The 25,021-nt window shown below is 72.5% G+C and overlaps 1 protein-coding gene across 14 annotated transcripts in view; it reads left to right on the top strand.

The window, feature by feature from the left end:
* The window catches only part of BRSK2 (BR serine/threonine kinase 2), a 43,028-nt gene extending 18,584 nt beyond the window's left edge, over positions 1 to 24,444 (top strand). Inside the window, exons 2-22 of one of the 14 annotated variants that reach the window (XR_006783631.1) lie at positions 6,739 to 6,833; positions 7,002 to 7,087; positions 8,653 to 8,793; positions 9,210 to 9,326; positions 9,803 to 9,836; positions 9,967 to 10,035; positions 10,147 to 10,293; positions 11,487 to 11,518; positions 11,808 to 11,972; positions 12,083 to 12,180; positions 12,277 to 12,427; positions 13,743 to 13,808; positions 15,386 to 15,446; positions 16,130 to 16,337; positions 16,864 to 16,912; positions 19,106 to 19,229; positions 20,373 to 20,553; positions 20,637 to 20,726; positions 20,876 to 20,970; positions 22,597 to 22,644; positions 24,240 to 24,444. Coding sequence is in view for 11 of the 14 variants with exons in the window: in XM_045821143.1 (XP_045677099.1) it covers positions 6,739 to 6,833; positions 7,002 to 7,087; positions 8,653 to 8,793; positions 9,210 to 9,326; positions 9,803 to 9,836; positions 9,967 to 10,035; positions 10,147 to 10,293; positions 11,487 to 11,518; positions 11,808 to 11,972; positions 12,083 to 12,180; positions 12,277 to 12,427; positions 13,743 to 13,808; positions 15,386 to 15,446; positions 16,130 to 16,337; positions 16,864 to 16,912; positions 19,106 to 19,229; positions 20,373 to 20,553; positions 20,637 to 20,726; positions 22,597 to 22,644; positions 23,763 to 23,986 (2,186 nt within the window). In the remaining 3 variants the exon portion in view is untranslated. Of the gene's footprint in view, positions 1 to 6,738; positions 6,834 to 7,001; positions 7,088 to 8,652; positions 8,794 to 9,209; positions 9,327 to 9,802; positions 9,837 to 9,966; positions 10,036 to 10,146; positions 10,294 to 11,486; positions 11,519 to 11,807; positions 11,973 to 12,082; positions 12,181 to 12,276; positions 12,428 to 13,742; positions 13,809 to 15,385; positions 15,447 to 16,129; positions 16,338 to 16,863; positions 16,913 to 19,105; positions 19,230 to 20,372; positions 20,554 to 20,636; positions 20,727 to 20,875; positions 20,971 to 22,596; positions 22,645 to 23,762; positions 24,192 to 24,239 lie in introns of those variants that run through there. The other 13 variants (XR_006783632.1, XR_006783633.1, XM_045821147.1 and 10 more) reach the window with 13 other exon arrangements.
* Positions 24,445 to 25,021: the final 577 nt, after the last annotated feature.

Below are 25,021 nucleotides of genomic sequence, written 5' to 3' on the forward strand. Positions count from 1 at the left end.
CTCCGGACTGGACCCGGGGACCCCGGGGTGAGCGTGCTGGCCACGCCCCCGAACCCAACGCCCGCCCTGCGCTCCTCGCTTCCCCGCGCCAGGTCGGCCTCCACCTGCGAGGAGGGAACTGAAAGCCAGACGACAGTGCGCGCGCTCGGGGCTCCGGACCCGGGCACTGGAGGGGCGGGGCGGGGCCGCCGAGGTTTGGGCTGGGTGGGGGCGGCCCCCAAACCGTTCTCCAGCGCTGGGACGGTCCCAGATCTGGGCTTGTGGCCGCTGTCCTCCCGTCGGAGGCAGGGGCGTCCTGGGCAGACAGGTGGCCGCCTTGCCGTGACCTCCAGCACCAGCGGGCCCCGGGTCGAGGCCTCAAGCCCAGGGTGGGGCTGGGGTGTGGCCGGAAGAGGCTTCCAAGGGCACCCTGACGCTGGCGCCCCACACACTGTTGAGGCCCCTGTGGTCTCTAAGCCCTGTGCGCGGGACCGATCCCCGTCTCTCAGCCCCGCGCGGGTGGCCCTGTCCGCGGTGCTGAAAGCCGTTCCTGCCCCGGGCTCCCGCAGACTGCCCGGCCCCTTGGTGGCCCTGGGAACGGAGCGCTGGCGGCCCGCGTCCCACCCCCTTGCCCTGCGCGAGCTTGCCTCCCTCGGCCCGCACGGAGCGGGAGGAGAGGCGGAGTTAGTGCCTGCGCCCGCCCGTCGGGGAAGAGCCAGGACTGGGCTCGGGCAGGCGTGGACGTCTCGGAGAAGGAGAGCGGAGCTGTCGCGAGGACCCACGTTCGGGTGCAGGATACCTGGGGGCCCTGGTTCTGAGCAGACATTTCTGGCACAAGGGGCCCCATCCAGGCCCGAGCCCACCGTGCCCTGGGCTCCGCCGTGGCTCCTGGCTGAGTGGCCGCAGCCCCGCTCGGCGCCTGCTGGGCCCGCACCGCGGCTGGTGCAGAGGCAGCGGGACCCACACCCCTCCCCCAAGCCCCGCCCCCAGTGTCTCCAGACCCGAGAGCCTCCCCACCCCCCCGCCAGTCCTCAGGTGCTGGTGGGAGCCTCGGACACGCGTCCCGCGTGCGTGCGGGGGCGAGGAGCCGCTCGAGTCCCAGGGAGCCCTCCGAACACAGGCGCTGGCTCCGATGCAGTTCTCGCGGGATGTGCTCTCGCGAGCTGGAGGGGCCTGCGCCCCGCACGCCGCCACGCACCCGGTCGCTGACGCTGGAGGCTTATCCTTCCCGTTCCGGAGGCCGGAGCCTGCAGGCTGGCTCCTCCGGAGACTGTGTGGGAGGCAGCCCCGCGCCCCACGTCGGGGGACCACCCTGCGTCCGCGTCCCTTCTCCCCGCGTTTCTCTCCCGAGAACACAGGTGGCTCCGTGTCCGGTGTGACCTCAGAACTCAGCTCTGCCAGCACCCTCTTTCCAAAGGAGGTCGCCCTCGCGGAGCCCGGGTGCCAGGGCTTGGATGCATCTTTTTGGGGCTGCACCCCATTGGCGGTTGGGGGGCCCAAGTGGGTCCCACAGTATCCCCGGGGCTCAGGAGAGGGTGGAGCTCCCTCGCAGGACCAGCAGGAGCTGCCCGCCCTGGCCAGGGTGCAGCTGAGGCTGCAGGTCCCCCCCATGAGACTGGCTGTCCCCCCCTCTCCCCACTCCCATCTGGGCACGGGAGCAGCTGGCCTGGGAGCCAGGCGGCCCCTGCATCCCAGGAGCGGCTGCCCCTCACTGCTCCCCCCGTGGGGCATGGTCCTCAGACGGGATGCGGGGTGGGTAGTGGGGGGTGACCCGCCCCGGGGCCCTCCCTGGAGTTTCCCGCAGCTCGGAGTTGTCCCCGCAGCGCTGCGCTGGGGGCGGGCAGGGAGCCTCGTCGGACTCCCGCCCGGCCGGCCCTGGGCCGGTGCAGCTGAGGCCACACGTCCCCCCGTGGGACTGGCCGTACCCTACGTGTGCCCATCGAACCAGGTGCCAGTCCCGAGTGTGCTGCTGCGGCCAGGGAGTCGGGGGGCTGAGCGTGTTCCCCGTCTGTTGCTGAATGACACGTTACCCCACACTCCGAGGCTTGAGGGTCAGGGGTCCCGGGGCCGCCGAGCGGGGAAGCTGTGCTCAGGGGTCCCCTGGGGGTCGAGGTGGGGCAGGGCTGGCCCCCGGCTGCCGTGGGGCGCCCCCACAGGCAAGGAGACCAGCAGTGAGCTCCTCTGGGTGGGGATCCGGGGTGCAGAACCCCGAGAGGACGCTGTGCCGCCGTCCAACCACGGGAGGAAAGACCGCCCTTCCTGCCACGTGGCGTTGGCCACGCAGAGCAGCCACGGCGCAGGAGACGGGGGCCCTTGCTGTCAGGTGCGGGGGCCCCGGGGTCCCGGAGCGTTTACTGCAGCAGCAGGGGGACAGAGTGGCAGGAGTGGGGAGGGGAGCGGGGAGGCTGCAGGGCCAGGCGCAGCGGGGAGCAGGGCCTCCCTCTCCCCCCACCCAGTGGGTGCCTCGGAGAGCTGGGTGGGGGGCTCAGCTTCTTGGAGGAGCCCCTGGCTGGGGGGTTCCTGGGCACCACCAAGGCCTCTGCTGATGGGGAACGCCATGCCCCCCTTTAGCGAGGCCCCCACTCAGGGGAGGCCCAGACGAGGACCCGGGGGCTGGCACGTGGGGCCCGGCCCGGGCCTGGGGCTGTGTCTGCAGCTCCTGGGCTGCTTGGGTCCCAGCATGGTCCCGGGCAGCCTGCAGGCCCCGAGCCCGGACCCGGGCTGCTCAGCAGGAGGCCGTGGGGGGTGGAGGCCTGTGCATCCTCCCTGTGGTCCCCTGGCCCCTCTGTCACTGCAGCAGTGCTGTCCCTGCCCCACCTGGCTGGGGGGCTTCCCCTGGTGCCCCCCGGTGCTGCCAGGCCGGGGCGGCTGTGCTGGCTCAGGCCGGCCGCTCTGCTGACTCGTCTTCCCCGGAGCTGGCGGCGCACCCCCACCCCCACCTGGGGGAGTCCAGGCAGGAGGAGCGACGCCCCACAGCCCCAGGAAGGCAGGTGTGTCTGCTGAGTCAGCCACAGGACCTGCCCCAGCCCCGTCCTCCATCCCACGGGGAGGCCCGTGAGGCAGTGGGGAAGTGGGCCACCGTGACCTCTGCTCGCAGCCCCACAGGGGCAGCTCGGGAGGACGGTCCTTCCTCTGCCCTAGGCATCAGTGCCGCCCGGAGTGGTCCTGCTGGCCTTCGTGGCCAGACCTGGGAGCCCACCCCTCTCCACCTCCGGGTCAGCAGTGGACTCAGAGCTGGGACTCCAATGCTCCCTGTCCCCCATAAATCTCAGGGTGCTGCTCTCTGTCACAGAGGAGCAGGTGACACAGAGCCAGGTGCCCGGTGTACCGGGCCAGGAGCTGGCAGTGTGCCGAAGTGCATGACCCTCGCCCTGGGCAGGGGGACAGGGCTGGCCTGTGGCGGGGGAGGGAGGGAGGGGGGAGGGATCCGGAAAGGGCCGGAGCAGGGCCAGCCGGTGGGTGCCAGGACCCCTGTCCGGGGAGTCACGGGGGCCTGTCGGGGAGACAGGAAGGCGGGGTGGGGGCGGCAAGGGCAGGAGGGGCAGCTGTGCTGTGTCTGGAGAGTAGCGGAGTCGGAAACAGGCCGCCCCGGGGCCAGCTCGGTCCCCCTGGCTGGGCCCACTCCCCGGGGAGCGGTGCTCAGGGAGACGCCGCCTGGGGACCTGCTGGCCTGAATGAGACGTGTTCCGGGGCCGTCCCTCCCTGTGCTTGGCTGGCCGTGGAGGAGCCTGGGGCACCTGCGCGGTCACCCACAGGCAGGCCGGCCGGGTCCCAGGGGCGGCCCGGAGGCGGCCAGGTTTGCGTCTGGAGGTCCGGGTGCAGTGGGCGTGTTCCCGTCGGTGAGGAGGGCGGGTCCTAGTGACCCACAGGCCGCTGTGCTGGCACCAGACTCAGGGTGCGGGTCAGCCTTCAGGGAGGAGACGCCGGAGGTTAAGTGTCCGAGTGCAGAAAGACCGGCGGGTGGAGACCAGGCTGGCTGCACCCAGGACAGAGCTCTCCCTGGACAGACGGACAGGCGGCCAGGAGGGCCCTGGGGGCAGGCTGCCGCGGGGCTGCCTGCCAGGGCCTGGCCCAGGCAGTCGGCCAGGAGCAACCGCAAAGGTTTTTTTGGGGGCAAAACCGTAGGAACTTCACCCCAGTCCTTGGGGGAGGCTTCTCCCCGGGTCCTCCTGCTCTTGCAGACGGGCTGAGGCTCCCTGAGGGCCGAGCCCCACCCTGCAGGGGAGCAGGTGGCCAGCACCCTGGCGGGGGCGCTCAGCCCCGCCCACCCGGACTGCCTCGGCTCCCCCCTCTTCCCGGGAGCCCCTGGGTTTGCTGCAAAGACGATAATTGGAGATGAAACACCACTTGGATAACAGCCTGAGCGGGTGGAGGGCTGGGGGATGGGGGCCGCCGCCGTGGGCTTCCTCAGCAGGTGCCGTTCCCGCCCCCGAGCCCCCCCCCCCCCGTGCCTGGACTGGCAGGAGGCTGGGGACCCCCACCCCCCACAGAGACCCGGGCTGTGGGGGACCAGCACGTGGGGCAGAGCCACCGCCCGGGGGCGGGAAGCCCCAGCAAGGAGGGGCACGGCCCTGCTGGACTTGCAGGGGGCACAGGAGTCTGTCGGGGTGGGGGGGGGAGCCGCCAGGGTTCCAGGACACCCGGCCGTGCGTCCTGGCCGCCTGGCCCCGGCCACAGGCTGCCCACTCCCAGCAGCTCCAAGGGACCCCGGCCCTGCCCCACAGGCCGGGGCTCATCGGCCGCCACGTCCGATGGCTGTCCCTTCGTCCCCCGCCTTTCTGGGCGGCGCGCACCAGTCGGTCGGTGCCCTGGCAGCCCAGCTGCCTTGTCTGCGAAGTGGGGAGGCCCTGGGAGCCCGGCTCACAGCCCCCCGCGGCCCGGTTCTGCCCGGCGGACGGCTGCCGTGCCTGCCTGTCTGCACGAGGCCCCGAGGGTCCCCCCGCCACCCCGGGAAGCAGGACAGTCCCCCGAGGGTCTGCGGTGCTTCCCCTCAGGGACTCGCGGCGCGGGAGTGCGAGCATCTGCGTGCAGAGTCGCTGCGCCGGCCGGGCACCCTGGGGCCGGCGTCCTCCGTCCCGGTCTGCACGAGCGTCGGGGGTGCCGCTGCTTCCCATCTGTCCAGAAGCTGCTGACCGGCCCTGGCCCCCGAACCACGCGGTGTGGGGACGTCTCAGTGTCCCCGAGTTTCGCTGAATGAACGGCGGCGCCTGCCTGACTCACACCCCACCCTGGCGCCCCCCTGACCCCCGTGGGGTTTCCCAGGCCCCCAGGCGGGTGTTTCGGGAGTCCCTCCCCCAAAGCCCACCACACCGGGCCCCTGGGGACCTGCAGGACCTTGTCCCCCTCCTGCGAGTGGCCTTTGCCTCCGTCGCTGCTGTCCCCTGGCTCCTTTGGGCCCGTCGACCTTGTCTGAGGGCTTGCTGGGCAGCTCGCCTCGGACTCCGGCTGCGCCTGTCTGTTTCCACGTCTGGGCCGAGGAGACTGGGTCGGCGCTGGCCGGCCCCCCTGGTCCTGGAGGCGGGGGGGGGGCTCCAGGCTGCCGGCTCTGACGGACGCATGCGGTGGCTGTTGTCTTCTCCCGCCGACCAGGAGCCACGGGGCTCCTGAGCGGATCAGAGGCAGCTGGGGAGAGGCCCCAGAGCCTGCAGCCCTTCCCAGGCGGGGGCCGGGCACCCCCTCTGCACCTGGCTGCTGTGCCTCCGGGGGACACGGCCTCTCCTCCCGGCCATGATGAGGCTGGGGCTGGGGCTGCTGGAGGAGCAGGCCTCGCGGAGAGTGCTGGAATGAGACGGGGCCGGGGGGGCGGGGGAGCGGCTGGGCCGGAGTGGGGCTGGGCCGGGCGACCGATTAGGGAGACACAGGACAAGTGCTCTTGCAGACTGGTAAGACCCCCGCCCCCGCCCCGGTGTAACAAGGAAGCAGATGAACCCCAGCAGTCGGGGACTGTGGGGCCACCCCTGGGGTCAGACGTGAGAGAGTGGGGCCCCCAGTGTCCCCAGAAGGGGCCTGACGTGGTTCGCGTCCCTCAAGACAGCGACAGCCGGCGTCAGGCTGCGGCGCACGGGCACGGGGGCCCCCCACGTGGCAGAGCTCAGGCCCCCAAACCGGGGGGGGGGCAGGGTGTCGGGGCCCGAGGCCACAGGGCGGCCCAGCAGAGGGGAGGCAGGCGCCCAGCTGCGCCGACACGACTCGGGGCTGTGGGTCCTGGCAGTGTGGCCGGGAGAGCAGGGTCAGCTGGGTGTCCCCCCCCCCCCCCATGCAGGGGCCAAGGTGCGGCTGCCTGGAGAGCTGTGGGCCTGGCCGGGTCCCGGCCACCTCTGCCCAGGGGTCCACGGGCTGAAAGGGGGGTGATGGGTGGGGGTTGCAGGGCGGCGGAGGCTGAGCCTGCTGGGGGAGGGACAGTGTGGGGTGGGGCAGAGCTGGGCCCAGGCTCCCCTGCTGGGGGCATCTGGGCCACTAAAGGCCTGAGGGGGGACTCCGGGCTGGACGGGGGGGTGCGGGGACACAGAGCTGTTCTGGGCTGTGACCAGGGAGTGGGGGGCAGACAGTGGCCCCAGGGACCCACCTGGAGGCCTGTCGTGGGGGAGGGGAGGGGGCAGGAGCCAGACTGAGTGGCAGGCTGGAGTTGGGAGCAAGTGGGGTCCTCCCCGGACAGGGCCCTGGGTGGGGGGAAGCTAAGGCCGCCCCAGGAGCACCCTGGACCTGGAGGCCCTGGGTGCAGCAGCCGGGGCGGGTCTGACGGGCTTCTCCCCCCGCCAGGCCTCGTGAAGCTGGGGATTCACTGTGTCACGTGCCAGAAGGTGGCCGTCAAAATCGTCAACCGGGAGAAGCTCAGCGAGTCCGTGTTGATGAAGGTGAGGTGGGCGGGGGGCAGGAGCCCGGGGCTCTCTGCGGCTGGGCTGCGTCCCGGAGCCCAGCCCTGGGGGTGGCTGCTAGTCTCCCTCACCCACTCTGAGAGGGGAGCTGGGGGCGGGACCCCGTGGGCCAGCCCCCACGGGACACGGCGCGCCCCTCGCCCGCAGGTGGAGCGGGAGATCGCCATCCTGAAGCTCATCGAGCACCCGCACGTCCTGAAGCTGCACGACGTCTACGAAAACAAAAAATATTTGTAGGTATTGCTGGGCGTGCAGGGCTGGGGCGGCCGGGGCGGGGGTGGGGCAGCCGCAGGCCTGCGGGGGTGGGGGGGCAGGCGGCGGGGCCGGGAGGGGCCGTCTCGGCGGAGCCCCAGGTGGTGGCGTTGCGGCTCCTGGACCAGACACGCGGACAGGGCTTCCCCGAGGAGGGGTCCAGGGGCAGGGGCCCCAGCAGGGCAGGAGCGGCCCGGCCCGTGTTCAGCTGCGGACAGGCGGGTGACCAGCTGGCGTGCACTCAGGCGGCCGCTCACCCTGCAGCGTCCCGTGGGAGTGGGTTCGGGGGGGTGCCGGGGCAGGCCTGGCCCATCTCCACGTAGGACACGCAGGACTCTGGTCACCTCCTCGCTTCTGCCGAGATGCTTTTGAGGACGGACACCCAGCGACACGGGCAGAGCACTCAGCTCTGAGGAGGCCCCCTTGGAGGGGGCGGGGGGCAGCGGGGGACCTAGGACGACAGCCCGAGGAGGGGTCCGGCTGGGCAAAGGCCCCAAGACAGGGAAAGGATGCTTAGGGTGAAGGTGGGCAGGGGTCATCTGGGGTGCTGCTGGAGCCAGCCCCCTCCCAGGGGGCCCCAAGTCCCAAGGCAGCCAGCACCTAGAGGCAGGGCCCTGAGGTCAGGGCCCCAGCAGGCTCCCCCTTCCTGCTGGGCCCTTCTGCTCCTGCCAGGACACCACCGGAGACCTCTGCCCTGTGTCTGCAGCCCCTCCCCCACCTCTTCCCTCTGCAGATGGGCCCCCTGGGCCCCGGGAGGAGGGATGTGCCCCCCCCCCCCCCCCGCAGTCCTGCAAGACCAGCTCTGGAGGCGGCTGGTTCCCTGCCCCTCCCCCTCTCCTCTCCTCCACTGCCCCTCCCCTCCCCTCCCCAAACCCTGTCGCCCACCAGGACCACCACCCAGGGGGCTCACCAGCAACTCCTACGGGTGTCCTAGCAGCACCCCCCCAAGCTCCTGAGGCCCCCCCCCCAGGCTTCAGTGAATCCCACCCCAGACACCTGCCCCCTCGGGCCCCACCAGGGGAGTTTCAGCTCCGACAGACGGCTTCCACCCTCAGAGGCGTGTGGGGTGTCCCCCCCCCCCCCACCATCCTCCCCCACCCCCTGCACCCGGCCCAGTGGCAGCCGGGCCACACCACACGGGCCCCTGGCCTGGCTGCGCCCTGCTCCGACCCCTTGCTCAGGTCTGAAGGCCACCCTGCTGGCCGGGGCTCCCTGAGGGCCCAAGTGTCTGACCCCCCTGCCGCTCCGGGAGCTCAGCCTGGGCTGTTCACTGTGGAGCCGGGCGAGGGGTGGTTTGCCTCAAAGGGCCAGGCCCCAGCTCCAGCAGGGTCAGCGGCCACTGCCCCCTCTCACCTGGGTGCAGTGTCCCTCAGCGCCCGGGACAGCTGGGGTTCTGCACCTGGGCACTGGCTCCAGGGCCTCCTGCAGATGCTGCCCTCCCTAGAGGTGGGCCTGCCAGGAGGGGGCCAGCGGGGGCCCTCGAGCCGAGGGCGCCAAGGTGGGCCGGGCACACGGGTGCACCCGCCTGACGCTCTCCGCTCCGCAGATACCTGGTGCTAGAACACGTGTCAGGTGGGGAGCTCTTCGACTACCTGGTCAAGAAGGGGAGGCTGACCCCCAAAGAGGCCCGGAAGTTCTTTCGGCAAATCATCTCCGCGCTGGACTTCTGCCACAGCCACTCCATATGGTGCGGGCCGACCCCGTGACCCACTCCCCTAGCCCCGGGGCCCTGCCCGGCGGGACGACAGCCCCTCCCCTCCTGGAGCCCCTCTGGCCCCAGGAGCCGCCTCCTCCGCTTTTTCAGGGGTCCTGGGGCCGGGGCCCTTCAGACAGAGGGACCCTGCTGGCGTGGGCCCCGAGCAGGTGTGGGGGGAGCAACGAGTGGGGGTGTCCCGCGCAGGGGAAGACCGCGCAGCTTGCCCCTTCAGCACGTGTGGGTACCAGTCCATCCCGGGCCCCGCAGCCAACCGCCAGGCAGGCGACTTCTGATTGGCTGCCTGTCACGTCACCCGACTGGGCTGCCATTGGCTGGGGGCTGGGGGCCGGGGGCTGGGGGCGGGGCTTGTGGAAGGGATCTGTTAGCCTTCTCCGCCTCCCTTCCAGCCACAGGGACCTGAAACCAGAAAACCTTCTGCTGGACGAGAAGAACAACATCCGGATCGCAGACTTCGGCATGGCGTCCCTGCAGGTGGGGGACAGCCTGCTGGAGACCAGCTGCGGGTGAGTGGGCGCCCTGCGCTGGCGGCGCCCCCTCCCGGCCGCCGCCCGCCCTGCAGCCCCGGCTCCGCTCCAGCGCCCCGCGGCTGGGGCTGCAGGCAGGACCCCTGGCTCCGCCGCTGCGGTGGCTCGGCTGTGCGGTGCGGCGAGGGGGCTGCGGGCCACCCGGGTGGCCGCGCGGACTCTGTGCCCTCTCAGCGGCGGTGCTGGGAGGTGACTCCCGTGCACCCACGCGGTCCGTCGAAGGACGTCTGTCTTCGCCGCTGAGTAGGGGGTGGGTGACCGCAAAGCCCCTTTCCGCTATTGGTCGGCTTGAGGACCCCGCAAGGGAGTCTCCTCCCCAAGCGACGTGCGCCGGGCAGCGGGGAGGCGCCCCTCTTTCAGCGTCCACCTGCTGTGGGCCTGGGGCCACCCCGAGGTCCTGGCTGCGCGGACGGGGAGGCCGGAGCCTACGCCCTGACCGCTGCTTTTGCCTCCAGGTCCCCCCACTATGCCTGCCCCGAGGTGATCCGGGTAAGTAGTCGCCGCGCGCATCAGACCCTGCCCGTCCCAGGGGCCGCACCCCACCCCCGCCGGGGCGGTCCTGAGACCCTCTGCCCGGGCCCCTGGTTCCCTGCGAAGCCAACCGCACCGCCCTCCGCAGGGCGAGAAGTACGACGGGCGCAAGGCGGACGTGTGGAGCTGCGGGGTGATCCTGTTCGCGCTCTTGGTGGTGAGCCCGCCGGGTCCACGCCCCGCTCCCCCGCCGGCCCTTCACCCCAGTGTTTCTGCCCCGCCCCCACCCCACCCCCCGCTCCGCGGTGACCCCGTCCCCTGCCGGCAGGGGGCGCTGCCCTTCGACGACGACAACCTGCGGCAGCTGCTGGAAAAGGTGAAGCGGGGCGTGTTCCACATGCCGCACTTCATCCCGCCGGACTGCCAGAGCCTGCTGCGCGGCATGATCGAGGTGGACGCGGCTCGGCGCCTCACGGTGCGTGCGGGCGGGGAGCGTCGGAGGGTGCGGGCCCCTCTGTGCCGCCTCTCTGGGCAGGGAGGCCTGTGCTTGCCGGTGCGGTGCAGGGAACCCCGAGTGTGCGCGGGTGTGTGTGCTGTACACGAGTGTGAGTGCACGCATAGGTGCGCGCGCGTGCGCAGGGGTGTGGGTGTGTGCTGCACACATGCACGTGTGGGTTGTGTACAAGTGCGCGTGTGCAGACAGGTGTGAGTGCATGTGCGTGAAGTGCATGTGGTTGTTTGCACATGTGCATAGGTTCGTGGGAGTGCACATGCATCAGTGCACGCACAGCTGTGGACGCACGTGAGAACGGTTCGTGGGTGTGCGCGCCCATGCGAGGGTGCAGTGGTGGGTGCGTGTGGGCACGCACACTGATGAACGCCCGTGTGAGCGTGTGCTGGTGTGAATGTGTGCGCAGACACGTGAGTGGGCATGTGCACAAGCCCTCCTGTGGCCTGGGTCCTGCAGGGGCACTTGCGGAGCGCCGGCTGGGCTTGGTCGGCCCCACCCCTCCCCCTCCCTGGCCAGCTGTCAGTGGGCGTGGTCAGCACCGCAGCCCTGGGTCTGGGGCTTGTGGGGGGCGGGGCGTTCTGAGGGAAGCCCCATTTCTGACAGCAGCCTAGTCAGGGCGTAGCTGGGGCCAGGGTGTCAGGTCCCTGGGCAGCAGGACCCCCTGGGCTGGCCTCTCCAGGACGAGGGTGGCCCGTGACCAAGAGGCCACCTTCTCCCGCCCTCCCCAACCCGGCTGTCCGCAGGCTGGTGGAGAGGTCCTGGGGAGAGGGGCCTCCGCCCCAGCCTCCCCCGTAGGCAGGCTGCCCGGGCTGCCTTCCGCTCTCCTCCTTCCTTCCTTTGGCCGCCAGGGCCCCAGCCTCCTGCCCCTGCCTGCAGCCCCCACACCCTACCTGGCATTTCTTCTCCCACGGGTGTGGACGGTCAAGGCGCTGAGAACGCAGCCCCTCCCCACCCTCCTGCTCCTACGCCCCCCTCCTCTCCAGCTGCATCCTCACCCTCCCTTCGCCACCCCCGCCACCCCTCCCGCTCTCTCGCACTCCCGTCTTCCTCCGCGGTGGTCCCCCTTCCCTGTGCGCCCCCCGCTCCTGCTCCCTCTGGCCTCCTAACGTGGGCTCCCCGCCCCCTCCATACTAACGTCCTGTTTCTCTCTCTTGTAGCTAGAGCACATTCAGAAACACATATGGTATATGTAAGTAGCTTTTCCTGCCGCCCCTCGCCTGCTTTGCCTGCTGCTGCAGCCCAGGGGGCCTGCTAGGGAAGGTGGGGGGAGAACCCGGCCCAGCACAGGCCTGTCCCGGCCCCGCACTCAGGGGCTCCGGCGGGCCGGCCTGCGCTGGGCACAGCAGGTCGCAGGAGGTGCGCAGGGGCCGGGACAGGGAGAGAGCAGCAGGGCTCAGGGCCCCCCCGGGCTGGGCTGGGGGGAGGAGGCTCAGCCTGGCCGAGGTCGGTGACCACTGGGGGCGCCCTGTCGTCCGCAGAGGGGGCAAGAACGAGCCTGAGCCGGAGCAGCCCATCCCCCGCAAGGTGCAGATCCGCTCGCTGCCCAGCCTGGAGGACATCGACCCCGACGTGCTGGACAGCATGCACTCGCTGGGCTGCTTCCGAGACCGCAACAAGCTGCTGCAGGACCTGCTGTCGGAGGAGTGCGTGCCGGGCCGTGGGCGGGGCCTGCGGGCGGGGAGGGGCGGGGCGGGGTGGGCGTGGCCGGCCGCGGGCTCACCTTGCCGCGGGCCCTCCCTTCCGCCCCCTGCAGGGAGAACCAGGAGAAGATGATCTATTTCCTCCTGCTGGACCGGAAAGAAAGGTACCCCAGCCACGAGGATGAGGACCTGCCCCCCAGGAACGAAATAGGTACGAGGCCCCCTGGAGGCCGGCCCCCACCCACCCCCCAGACCCGGACCCAGACCCGGACCCAGGGCGGCGGGCCTGACCCCCCGTCTCCCGCAGACCCTCCCCGGAAACGCGTGGACTCCCCGATGCTGAACCGGCACGGCAAGCGGCGGCCCGAGCGCAAGTCCATGGAGGTGCTCAGCGTGACGGACGGCGGCTCCCCGGTGCCCGCACGGAGGGCCATCGAGATGGCCCAGCACAGCCAGAGGTGTGTGTCTTGGGGGGGGGACCAGTGCCGGACTGGCTGGTGCCCTGGCCGCCTCAGCGATGGCCGTGCTGGGCCTAACTCCTCTCCGCCCCCCACCCCTGGGCCCTAGGACTGGGCTGGCTGCACTGGGCCGCAGAGGCCATGCCCGGCTGGGCTGCGTTAGACCGTCCTGAACTGGACCGGGCTAGGCTGGACTACACAGGACCGGGCAGGAGTGGGCTGGGCTGGGCCGGAGGGGAGTGGGCTGGGCCGAGCTACAGTGGGGTGGGCTGGACCGGATCCTGGTCACGCTATGATTGGAGCCCAGCAGGCCTGTCCCCACTTCCCGCCAGCCCCGTGTTGGGGTCACCTGAGGCTGGTCCAGGGCAGGGAAGTGGGGTTCTGGGGGCGACGAGCAGGTGCAGGCTGTCCCAGTAGAGCCCCAGGAAGGCCGGGCGTCCTGGCCCCACAGCCACAGCTGACCGGGGGCCGGCCGGCAAGCCCTGGGCCCCTCCTCACTGTGGCGTCCTTGCCCAGATGGGGGCTTCGGCCGGCCGGGGAGCACCGCGGGTGGTCCGGCAGCCCTGGCCACCCCTCCTCAGCTGGGTGCACAGGCTGGCCAGGACTCCCTGCCAGCAGACGGGGGAACTTCGGGGCAGCTGGGCCGCCGTCAGGGTGGAACTGGGCTGGCGGCCCCCAGCGGTCTGCCCCCCTGGGGAACCGGGCTGTCTTGGCAGCCTCTGGCCTGGGGTCCCAGCCTTCTGGGGCCTCCCCAGGTCTCCAGACCACCAGGACCCACTGCCCACCTGTTCTGGCATGGGGTGGGCCAAGGGGAGGGGCCGGAGGGAGGCCCCCACTGGCCGCCCCACTGCCCTGCTTGTGGTGGGTGCGCCGCCCCCCCACCGGCTTCCCGCCCGGCCCGTCTGAACTCGGCCGGGGCCGAGTGCCCGCCGGGCTACTCTGCCGCCCCACTCCACCAGTCCCGCCTGCCTGGGCTGGGGGCCCCCAGGGGCTCCAGCCCTGCTGCCCAGGCCCGGCCACTGCAGGTGCAGGGGTAGGGGCACGGGAACCAGCCCCCTCCCCCCCGGCCTCCCAGCCCCGCAGCTCCCGGGGCTCTGCACACTCTCCCGCGCCCCGGGGCTGCTGGTGGGCGCAGGGTGTCCCTCGAGGCTGGCCAGGCCGCCCCGGTGCCCCCCTGCCCACATCCCCTGGCGTCCGTGTGTCCCGGCCTGGGGCCGGGCGGGCTGCCCGCTCGGAGCTGCTGGAGGTCTGGCCTCTGGGCCGCCGGGCGGCGCTGCGGCAGTAACTCTGTTCTCTCGCTTTGTTCCCGCTGTAGTAAAGCAATGTTCAGTAAAAGCCTGGATATCGCTGACGCCCACCCCCAATTCAGCAAAGACGACAGGTATACACCTCGCCCACCCGCCCCCGCCCCCCAGCCCTCTCCCCTTCGGCAAGGGAACCTTCCAGAAGCCGGGGGAAGGGCTGGGTCAGGCCAGGCTGAGGCCCCGGAGGAGCAGGCTGCTGGGCGAGGCCGACGGCCGGCCGGGGGGCTGGGAGACCCACTGCGCTCTCCCTGCCCCGGGCCCCGGGGGCTGCAGGCACCAAGAGGCTTCTCCTGCCCGACCCTTGCAGTGGCCTGGAGCGGCCCGGGTTGACCTCCCCTGGGCGTGTGTCCAGCGCTGGCACCCGGGCCCTGGAGCTGCCCTGCCCCCTAGGGCCCCGGTGGAGGCCGCAGCCAGGGGCAGCTCAGCTGTCCCGAGCTCACTGCAGGCCCCCGAGCTGGTGGCAGGGGGTGTGACGGTCACAGGGATCTCGGCACCTCAGCCCCCCCAGGGCCCCCACCCTGCCCCTGCCCGGGCACCTGCCCTGTCACCCCTGGGCTGTGGCCAGCTGCGGCTCAGGCTCCACAGGCTGCCTGCCGGGCTGGCAGGAGGGCGTGCGGACGGTGGCCGCCCCGTCCCTCCCTCCCTCGTGCAAACGACAAGCTCGCGCTGGCTCGCGGGGGGCGGGTGCCAGTCGGACTGTGGCGGCCGGGGCACCAGCAGGGCCCGCCGGACCCCCAGCTCTGCTCTCGGCGTCAGAACTGTGGGCCCAGGCCTGACCCTGAGCAGGCCAGGCTGGGGGGCAGGGGCCGGGCAGGGGTCGAGGGCTCTGTGCCTGTGTCCGGTGGGTGGCAGGACAGTCGTGACCGCCGGGGTTGGCAGAGCGGCCAGGAGCCGGCCGAGACCTGGTGGGCAGGCTGCCCTTCACGCTTGTGTCCCCGCCTGGGGCTGCGCCGGCCCGGTCCCGTCTCCTCCCCGAGGACAGCGGGGCGGTGCGGCCCCGAGTCTGTCCCGAGGGGTGTGCCGTGTGCCTGTCTCAGCCGGGCGCACCGGCACAGTGGGCTCCCTCCGGCCGTGCCCAGGCCAGGCCTGCGGGCCCAGTGCAGCCAGTGGTGGGGAAGCCCCACGGTCCCTGCCCACGCCCACCCCAGCCTGTCTTGCCCAGGCCCGCGGTGCAAGGGGGGAGAGCCCAGAGGGTGGCCTGCTGCAGGCGGCCCTGGGCCGGGCGGGGGCGCCGTGGTCTTGGGCGGGCTCACGCCTCGCTGGCGGTCCTGAGCGGCCCTGGGCCGGCTCGGTCTGGGGGTCAGGCTGGGCTCAGGGCAGCTGGAGAGGGGTGGGCAGGCCCAGTCTGGGGCTCGACTCGGACCCCAGGGAGCTGCAGGCTCCTCCTCCCTCTGCCCACCCGAGTGCCCTGCGGGCCCCAGCAGAGGGCCCTCTGCCGGCTTGGGCCTTGGGCCTCGGACTGGCAGCTCCAGTGTGGTGGGCAGGAGCCCCGGCTGCCCCCCGGGCCTGGTGAGAGCTGGGGTGGGGGCAGCAGGGCAGCCCTGGGCTAGGCCAGGGGGCACCGGGGCTCCCGGACGGTCTGCCTGCAGGAAGAGGTGCTGGGAGCCCGCTGGCCCGTCCCTGACTGAGCCCCCCTCCACACCTGTGCCCCCAGGTCCAGATCCATCAGCGGCGCCTCCTCCGGCCTCTCCACCAGCCCCCTCAGCAGCCCCCGGGTGAGTGAGCTGCCCGCTGCCGGCTCCCACGCAGAAGGCGCCCGGGAGGGGGGGCCCCCGGCGGCGGTCCCGCCCGCCGTGGGGCCGCACGCGCTGCCGCCGCCCGCGGGCTCTGGCTGCTCTCGCTAACTGCACGTTCTTTGTTCTGTTCTGTGTGTGTTCTCGTGTGTCCCCCGTTCTCTTCCGCGGCAAACGCTGCCCCCACCCCGCCTGCGCCCACGGGTCCTCCTGGTGCTGCGTGTGCATGTGGGGCGGGGCGGGCGGGCGGGCGTGTGGCGGGCCCCCTCCTGCCCTCGGTGCCGCCCTGTGTGTAGCCTGCTAGGAAGTTTGTCCTGCCCCTCCCACCCCCCGAGCCCCCCTTCGCGGCCGGCACCCTGGCCGCCTCCGTGGAGCCCGAAGCCGGCCGGAGCGCCCCGCGGCCCGGACGCGTCCTCCCTCCGCAGGCCGCCCCGCGGCCCCGCCCCGAGACCCAGACCTTGCCGAGCAAGGCCAAGCTGACCGAGAAGCCTCTGCAGGGCACCAAGTCCCACCCGCTCCCGGCGGGCCCCCGGGCCCGGCCCCCCGGCCCCCGCAGCCTCGGCCCCCAGCTGAGCTCGCCCCCGGGGCCGGCCACCCCGCCTGCCCCGGCCCGGCTCCCGCCCGCCGGGACTGAACCGAACGCTAAATCTGTCCCCACCATACAGGTGACCCCTCACCCCTCTCCAAGGGGTAGTCCCCTCCCCACCCCCAAGGGGACGCCCGTGCACACGCCCAAGGAGAGCCCGGCCGGCACGCCCAACCCCACGCCGCCGTCCAGCCCCAGCGTCGGAGGGGTGCCCTGGAGGACTCGGCTCAACTCCATCAAGAACAGCTTCCTGGGGTCGCCCCGTTTCCACCGCCGGAAACTGCAGGGTGAGCTGGGGGCGGGGCCGGGGCGGGGGCCAGTCCCACCCCCAGGTGTCCACAGGTCCCCCACCTGCCCGGTGTGGGTCCGGGGCCCACGTGGTGCAGACCTGCCCGCCCCATGTTGGGCCCCCCTCCCCCAAGTCTCTAGCTCCTCTTCAGCCCAGTGGCCTCCCCGGGGGTGTGGGGGGCTGCCTGAGGCCCAGGCAGGAGAGGTGGCTGTGGGGCAGGTGTGGGCATGACCGTCAGGAAGCCCACGGGGTCGAGGAGGACAGCCTGTCTGAGTGCCAGGTGCCGCAGGTCAGCGGGCACAGCCTGGCCATCCGGGCCCACAGCACCACCGCGGGGTGGGGTGTGGGGCCCCTGCCAGCTGCTGGGGTGAAGGCCAGAGTGGGCAGAGCAGCGGCCCATGGCCCCTGAGGCCAGGGCCAGGGTAGGGCTGACCTGTGCCCTTGGGCGCCACCGGGGGTGGGGCCCGTGGGGATGGGCAGAGCGGTCACCCCACCTTCTCGTCCCGTCCCTCCTGTGCTCACAGTTCCGACGCCGGAGGAGATGTCCAACCTGACCCCGGAGTCGTCCCCAGAGTGAGTGGCCCTGCCTGAGGTGGCGTGGGGGCTGTCCACCTCTCTCTGGGTGCTGGGACACTGAGCGTCCAGGGGAGGCCGCAGGGGCCCCGCCTTGCGGCTGGCCAGCGGACCCTGGGAGGGCGCCGGGCTGAGTCCCTGGGCCTCTGGTGCTCCCCTGTCTCCTGGGACCCCTGCTCCCGCCAGCCCCTCCTCCCCGGCATCCGCACCGCCGGTCACCAGGTGGGCGGCAGCCTGGGTGGAGGGGGACCCGTTTGGGGACGGTCTGGTCTGGTCTGCTCAGGAGCCACGGCCTCTGGGGCTGGAGGCGGGGCCAGGGCCCCCCACTGAGCGCGGCGCCAGGGCCCCCCACTGAGCGCGGCGCCCTCACACTTCTGCAGACACCGTCTGCACCTTGGCCATGCTGGGTGAGGGGAGGCCACCGGGACCAGCCTGGGGCGCCTGCACCAGGGGTCTCCCTGGGGGACGGCTGTGCAGGGCAGAGCAGAGCAGAGCCTGGAAGGTGGCCGACGCACGGGGTCGTAGGCGGCCTTGACCGGGGCCGGGGGCAGCTCAAACCCTCCGATCTCATCCCACGAGAGGGTGTGGGGGCCGTGGTGCTGGGCAGTGGGCCGCACCCGCCCTGCCGAAGGTCTGGGTGTGGGGACGTCCCTCACACGGTGTCTGCTGTGGAGGCCTCGGCGTGGACACAGGGCGGGGCGTGGGGACTGCGTGGGCCGCCACTGTGACCTCACGTGGGCAGTGCAGGCAGCTGGGCCGGCTCTCCGGAGCAGAGAGGGTGTCGCCGTGCAGTGTGCTTGAGTGAGGCGGGGACCCTGGCCCAGGGCGGGCGCGTTCAGGGACCAGGCCGTGGCGTGGGTGGAGGGCTCTGCAGCCCCACACGCGGGGCGACCTTCAGCCTCCAGGCCTTGCTGCTGGGCGGGCTTTCCCAAACGCGCTGGCCGCTAAGCGGCCGGATGTCTCGGAGGAGCTAACCACCATGTACCAGGGCCTGCGGCAGCCGGCCGCTGGCAGCCCCTCCTTCCCGCCCAGTCCCGGCCCGGGGGGCCGGGGGCAGCGTCACCCCGGAGCCTCCTCCCGCACAGCTCGGGCTCCCGGCTCGTCGCCCCTCCTGCGGCTGCCAGGGGCCCTGCGTCAGCTGGGGTCACCGCGAAAACCAGGACGGAGTGGGCACGGGCGCGTGCCGGCGGGCTGCGATGGGGCTCGGCGGCCGGAAGTGGACGTGCAGGCTGGTGGGCGGGGCCACGGGCAGCTCTCGGGAGGAGACCCCGCCTCCTCGGGGAAACCCCGCCTCTCCAACCTGGCTCCAGCCAGGCTCCGCGTGGACAGTGCCCGCTCGCCCTCCGGTCTCCGTGGTCCGCCGGGCTCCGCCTCAGGGAGGCCCGCGTGCGGCTGCCCCAGTGGCCCGGGAGCAGGACCGCGGTGGGCAGGACTCGGGTCTGCGTGGGCCTCTTCCCTGCCAGTGTGCCCCTGCCGGGAGGCGGGACACCGGCCAGCAGGAGGGCAGTCCCAGCCTTTGTGACCGCGTCTCGGAGGTGGCGTCCACCTCCCCACGTTCTCCTGGTCAGATGGCAGCCACCGGCCCCGCCGGGGCCCCAGGAGGCGGGGGTCTGGCGGGGTCTGTCTCGTGCCGTGTGGGCTGTCACGGCGGGGAAAGGCTCTATCTCCAAGGGGGGCCCCAGACACAGGACACATCGTCGGGGTCGGTGTGATGACCCAGCGCACGGTGGTGGGAGGGGCTGGCCGCAAGGCGCCGCCAGCCAGGGACTCTGGGGTGTGGCCCTGCCCTGCCGGGCAGCTGGCCCCTGGGTCTGGTGTGACCTCAAGTCCCATAAAGTGGCCTGAGCCGGGGCAGCGGGAGGCAGGCAGCTGGGTGGCCACCAGGCCCTGAGGAGAGAAACAGAGGGTGGCCTGGGGGCCTGCTCTGCAACGTGCCCCGTCAGTGCCCATCCCCACCCCCACATGCCTGCAGCCCTCAGCCCTGGTGGGGGGGCACTGTCCTGAGGGCGGCCAGGGGACCTTCCCTTCCTGCTGGGGTGCTGGTGGGGGCTGCCCTCGCCCAGCCCGCAGGGAGGTGGGTGTCAGGCCTGGGGCTGTGGGAGTGGCCGTAGGGTTGCCAGGGCGGGGCGGGGGTGCGGGTGTGTCAGAGTCAGGGAGGGGGCAGGTGTGAGCAGCCCCCCGCCCCGCCCCCAGGCTGGCCAAGAAGTCCTGGTTCGGGAACTTCATCAGCCTGGAGAAGGAGGAGCAGATCTTCGTGGTCATCAAGGACAAGCCCCTGAGCTCCATCAAGGCCGACATCGTCCATGCGTTCCTGTCGGTGAGCCTCAAGCCCGACCCGGACGGGGTCCCCCCTCAGGACAGACCCTGCCCCCGGGAGCCCTGGTCCGAGGGACGGGGGCTGGGCTGGGCCTGGGGGGTGGTGACGCCTCCTGGAGACGGGCTGGCTGACGTGCAGGTGTGCACCACGGGTGGCCCGTCCGGGAGCACCCCCCCCCCGACCTCCCTGAGGGCGGCCCGTCCGTGGGCCGCACTGGTCTCTGTGGGGTCGTCGGGTGCAGAGCGCCCCGAAGGCTTGCGTCCAGGATCCTGCCGGAGACACCCGCCTGGGGGGGCCTCCCAGCAGCTGCTTCGGGCCCCTCCGGCCCCTGGGGCGGGTGGGACTCGAGGAGGAGGTCTCTCTAACTGGGGGGTGGCCTCGGCTCCCCGCCACCCCGGCTGCAGCCCTGGCCCCCCGAGGGCCGTGAGGACGGCCGGGTGCCCCGGCCAGACGTCTTCAGGGCCCCGGAGAGCCTGGCCCCTTCAGCCTCCTGCACCCCGCTCTCTCCCCCCAGGCCGGCTCTGGGTCCCCCCCGCCCCGCCCCCCCAGGCCCTTCCTGGTGCCCCTGGCACACCGGGAACCCCCCCTCCGAGTGACAGGGACTCAGCCACCGCCCTCTTCTGCTGCCCCCCGCGGGCTGGCCCGTCCGAGCCCCAGGGGTGTGGGGCCCTGTCCCAGGAGGCACGGTGAGGGGGGCTGCTCGCCGGGTCACGGGGGCGGGTTTCCCGCGAGGCCGAGGGTGCGCAGAGGGGCCAGCCAGGCGCTGATAGCGGCCGCCTGGGAACAGTGGGGCCCCGGGGCCGGTCTCGGTGGTGGTCCCGTGCTGGAGTGGCAGGAGGCATGTGCTCAGGGCCAGCTCGGGTTTCGGCCCGGCCCTCCGTCCTCGCCGCTGACCCGCGGCGGGGTCCCCTCTCTCCCCTGGGTGCTCACCTGTCGCCCCTCTGAGAAAGCTCCACCCCCGGGGGCCTGGGTCGGGCCTGGTCCCAGCTCTCGTGACCGGACGCTCTGTGGGCGCTGCCGGCCGTGGCCTCCCTGGGCGGGTCTCACGGACCGTGCCGGGCGGGGCTGCCCCACGGGCCCAGGGTCGCGAGGATGGGGTTGGGGCCGGGTCCCCGCTCACGCTGAGCTGCTGCCGCCCCCCAGATCCCCAGCCTCGGCCACAGCGTCATCTCCCAGACCAGCTTCCGGGCCGAGTACAAGGCGACGGGGGGCCCGGCGGTCTTCCAGAAGCCGGTCAAGTTCCAGGTGGACATCACCTACACCGAGGGCGGGGCGGCGCACAAGGAGAACGGCATCTACTCCGTCACGTTCACGCTCCTGTCCGGTGAGCCACGGGGCCGAGGGGCCGAGGGGCCGAGGGCCGGGGCTCCCGCCAGCCTGCCCGGGCTCACCCTGCTGTCCCCCCAGGCCCGAGCCGCCGCTTCAAGAGGGTGGTGGAGACCATCCAGACGCAGCTGCTGAGCGCGCACGACCAGCCCTCCGCCCAGCACCTGTCAGGTGAGGCGGGGCTCCGCCCCAGGCCGCCCGCCCCCAGCGCCGCCCCCAGGGAGCAGGGCCCCTGCGAGGCAGCGGCCAGCCCGAGGCTGCGCGCCCAGGGAGGTAGCGCCCAGCACCCCGCACTGAAAGGCGCCTCTTGTCCACTGTAGAACCCCCCCCGCCAGCGCCAGGACTGAGCTGGGGTGCTGGGCTTAAGGGCCAGAAGGTGGCCACCAGCTACGAGAGTAGCCTCTGACGCTGGCAGGTAAGGTGTCAGCCCCGCCGCTGGGGCAGGGAGGGGGCCGCGGTCAGGCCTCGGGCAGGAGCCGGGCTGGCCCCGGAAGGGTGCCCTGTGCCCGCTCCCACGGCCGGTGGCCAGCCCCTGGCCCCGGACAGGCCGCGCAGGCCCCGAACCCAGGCAGAGTCCCTGGACGCAGGGAGGGCTGGCCCTGGGCCCCCAGCGAGAGCGGGCTCTGGGGGAGCCCTGGCCCCAGGGAGCCCGCCGCGGCTGTGCCACGCAAGGCTGCAGCCCTGGTGCCCACACCGGTGGACAAGAGGTGGGGCTGCCTGCTGCCTGCCCACCCTGCCCCCGAAGCGGGACCAATGACTGGCCTGGAGGGACAGAGGGGCCCCTAGCTGGGCCTGGAGAAGCCACCCAGGAAAAGGGGCCGCCCAGGGGCGCAAGAGCCTGGGGTGCCTGGTGCTCGGTGCCCAGTGAGGGTGTGGTCCAGCCCGTGGCCAGCGCTAGCGTGGGCCGCTGTCCGACAGGGAGGGTGTGCAGGGCCTGTCCCCAGGGCGCCGGGGCAGGGCACGGCGCTGGGGCCTGTTCTGAGAATGTGGGGTCTGGGAGGCTCGGTGTCTGGCCCACGTCCTGCCTCCCCATGGGCCCTGCGGCTGGCTGGGGCTGCCACGGGCCCTGCCCCTCCCCCACTGGGTCCCTATCCCATCTCTGTGCGTCCTGGAGGCCAGGCCAGCCCAGGCATCCACCCCGCCATTCTCATCGCATTGTCTGTCTCGCCACCCTCCCCGACATGACACGTGCCTCCCCATGTCACCCCAGGGTGTGGGCCCCGCCCCGGCTGCCGTGGGGGTGGGGAGCAGACAGGTCCGCTCTGCACAGACAGGGCAGTGCTGACAGGGAGACTGAGGCCGGGGACGCACGGAACCCGTCTGGGGAGGCGAGCAGGCCAGGGCCCGGCCCGCTGTCCAGGGTGCACCTCTGCCTGCGGCCCCCCGAAGCAGGGCCTTGTCGGTCCTGACCCCGTCAGCCCTGGGCCCAAGCCCGTGTCCTCGTAGACCACCGGGTGCCCACTGCGGGCGCCCGCCGCCTCCCTCGCTTTCTGTCAGTGAGCTCCGTTCTGGGGGACCCCAACCTGGGACCCCACCCCCGGCCCTCCTCCCACACTGGAGTCCCGTGTCCACCGGGCTCAGTCCCAGAGTCACCAGCGGAGGTGGAAGGAGGGACTGTCACGTACCAGGCCAAGAGACCTGGTGCTCCCCGACTCGGGCCCCAAGGGAGCAGGCCCACCCTGGCCCCTGGCAGGGCCACACTCCCAGGCCCAGCGGCAGGTGGGAGGGTCAGGACAGGGGCCCTGCACACTGGTAGGGGGAGGACACACGGGCAGCCAGTGTAGACCACGGCCAGAGGCCTGGGCTTCTCAGCTCCAGAGGGCGTGTCCTGGACCCGGGGCGAGACAGAGGGGAGGAGGGCCAGGCAGGCCCAGGGCACCCAGGGGCACTCCACTGTGCACTGGAAGCCTGCCTCCTGAGCCCCTCCCCCGGCCCCGCCCCTCCCCCGGCCCCTCCCCACCCAGGCGCCCCGCCCCACCGAGGCCCAGGCGGGAAGCCTTGTTCACACCTCTCCCCTCTCTCCGTTCTGTGCTCCATCCAGACACCACTAGCTGTGTGGAGGCGGTGACGGGCAGGCTTTCCAAGTGTGGTAAGAACCCTTGCCGCCACCGGGGCCCCTGCCTCTCACCCCACCTGCACCTGCTCTCGGCGGGGCACCTCCCCTGCCACCCGGGGCTGTCCTGGGGTCTCTGTGGACGCACGGCACGCCCCACCGCCTGCCTCTGCCAGGAGCAGCCTGTCGCCCACCCCAGGGGCACCCGTGGGCGGCCCCAGGGCCAAGGTCACCTGTGCCGGCTCTGGCCCAGTCAGGGCAGACTCCAGGCTGGGCCCAGAGGGCCTCAGGCCCCATGTCCGCTGCAGGGGTGCTGGGCTGCTCCTGCAGAGGCCTGCGAGCTCGCTGGGCCGCGCGGGCCTCCCCTCCCCACTGTCGCCAGCAGGGAGCGGAGGCTGCAGCTCCGGGCGCAGGGAGGGCTCAGGCGCAGAGGGGAGAGCCGAGGGGCCTCCTCCGTGCTCCCGTACAGCAAGCACAGGGCGCCCTCCTCCTGACCTCAGGACATCCCCCACTCGGGCTGCCTGCCCCTGGCCACCCCACACCCAGCTCTCCATGCCTGTCCACCCACCCATCCACCCACCCACCCACCCACCCATCTGTCCGCTGTGTCCACACTGCAAGCCTGGGCTGGCCAGGGGAGGAGGGCGGCAGGCCCATGGCCTCGTGCGAGGAGCCGGCCACCGGCCCCGGGGCCCTGCTGGGCCTAGTCCGTATGGCTGCGCCTTCAGAGTGGGCGGGCCACCGACCGGGGAGACTGGTGTCAGGACGCAGGGTGTGGCTGAGCTGGGAGGGCGGCCCAGCCTGCAGGGCCGGGCCTGGTGAGGGTGGGGGGTCTCTGCCTGCCCCGGGCTCCCGCCCCCCAGCGCAGAAGCCCACAGGCCCCGTCTCTGGTCCCCCAAACCACCGACCACTCCCGCCAGCCCCTGGCGCTGGCGCGGAGGACCCCCTGCCTTGCCGGCCGCCTGCCCACCCGCTTGCTGTTGCCGAGCCCCGCCCCCACGCCCGCCTCCGGCCTCGTCTCGCTGGGTTTTTCTCTCTCTCCGCCACGGCCTTCCGTTCATTTGTTTGTTTGTTCTTTCTCTCTCCTTCCCTTCCTCTCTCTCGCCCTCTTCTCTCTCCTCTTTTTTCTCTTGTCTCCCGTTCTGTGTACCCAGGCAGCCCATTGAGTAACTTCTTTGACGTAATTAAACAACTTTTTTCAGACGAGAAGAACGGGCAGGCGGCCCCGGCCCCCAGCGTGCCCGCCAAGCGGAGTGCCCACAGCTCCCTCGGTGACTCGGCGGCCGCTGGCCCTGGCCCTGGAGGGGACGCCGAGTGCCCAGCGGGCAAGGACGCGGCCAAGACGGGGCCACCCGCCGCCCGCAGCGAGCAGCCTTAGCCACATAGCCCCTCCCCAACACGGCCCCGACGGTGGCCGCCAGGGCCGCTGTGCCACCGGCCCGCCGCCCGCTCTGTGTGGACTGGGGCCATGCCCACCCCTCCCTCTAGACTGCGTGAAGCCAGGGAGGAGAGGAAGGGGGAGCCGGGGGCTGCGGCCCGCAGCCGGGCCCGCCGTGCCCGCGCTCGCTCGCTCTCGCTGCCCCTCTCTCTGCCTGTCTCTGACGACGCCACTGTTTCCGCTCTGATACCAGGAATTGTCCCGAAAAGTTAACATGTCGACCTCCACGAGGCCGTCCTCTGGGCTCCACGCCGGACGCCGGCCGACGGAAGGCAGCTGCGTGGACCTGCCCCTCCGCTCCCGCCACCCTGCAGCCCGCCCGGCGGCCAGGCCCTGCCCGCCCTCCGCCGCCTCCGCCCACCTGCCCGCGGGGCGCGCTGCCTGGTCCCGCTCCGCACGGCCACGGGGAGGAGGCCCTGGCGCCCAGGGGAAGCTGCCCCAGCCCCGCCGACCGGACTCGCAGTGACTGGAGCCCCACGGCAGGCCCCGCCTGTCCACCCAGGCCGCCTCCAGGGCGGGGCCCGAGTGGGCGCAGCAGCCACAAGGCGGGCGGCCGGTGCCCGCAGCCGCTCCTCGGCCCCGCCTCGCCGCAGCACCCCCCTCCTCCGCAGTCACCGCTGCGGCGCGCCCGCCCCGCCGCTGGCTGGCACCTGGTCCTCCCAGCTCATCGGTGGTCGGGTGCTCCGGGCCCGGTGTTCCGTCCTGGCCCAGGGGGAACTGGACCGGAGGCGGCGGGCTGACCGGGGAGATCAGTATTATTTATTTGCCGTTTTAACTTATTGAGTTCCTTCACTTCTCTGTTCAGGGAAGGGGCAGCAGCATCCTCCTACTGTCCGTCCGTCCGTCCGTGTCTCGGGCAGGGTGGGTCTGGGGCCGAGGTGCCCCGAGGACGGAGCCTTGCGGCGTCTGGGGCAGGCTGGTGGATGCAGCGCCGGCAAGCTACTGTAAACTTTAAAGAATTCCTGCAAGATATTT

The sequence above is a fragment of the Phyllostomus hastatus genome, unplaced genomic scaffold, assembly GCF_019186645.2.
Source record: "Phyllostomus hastatus isolate PE091 unplaced genomic scaffold, TTU_PhHast_1.1 phas_scaffold_443, whole genome shotgun sequence".
NCBI classification, from domain to species: domain Eukaryota; kingdom Metazoa; phylum Chordata; class Mammalia; order Chiroptera; family Phyllostomidae; genus Phyllostomus; species Phyllostomus hastatus.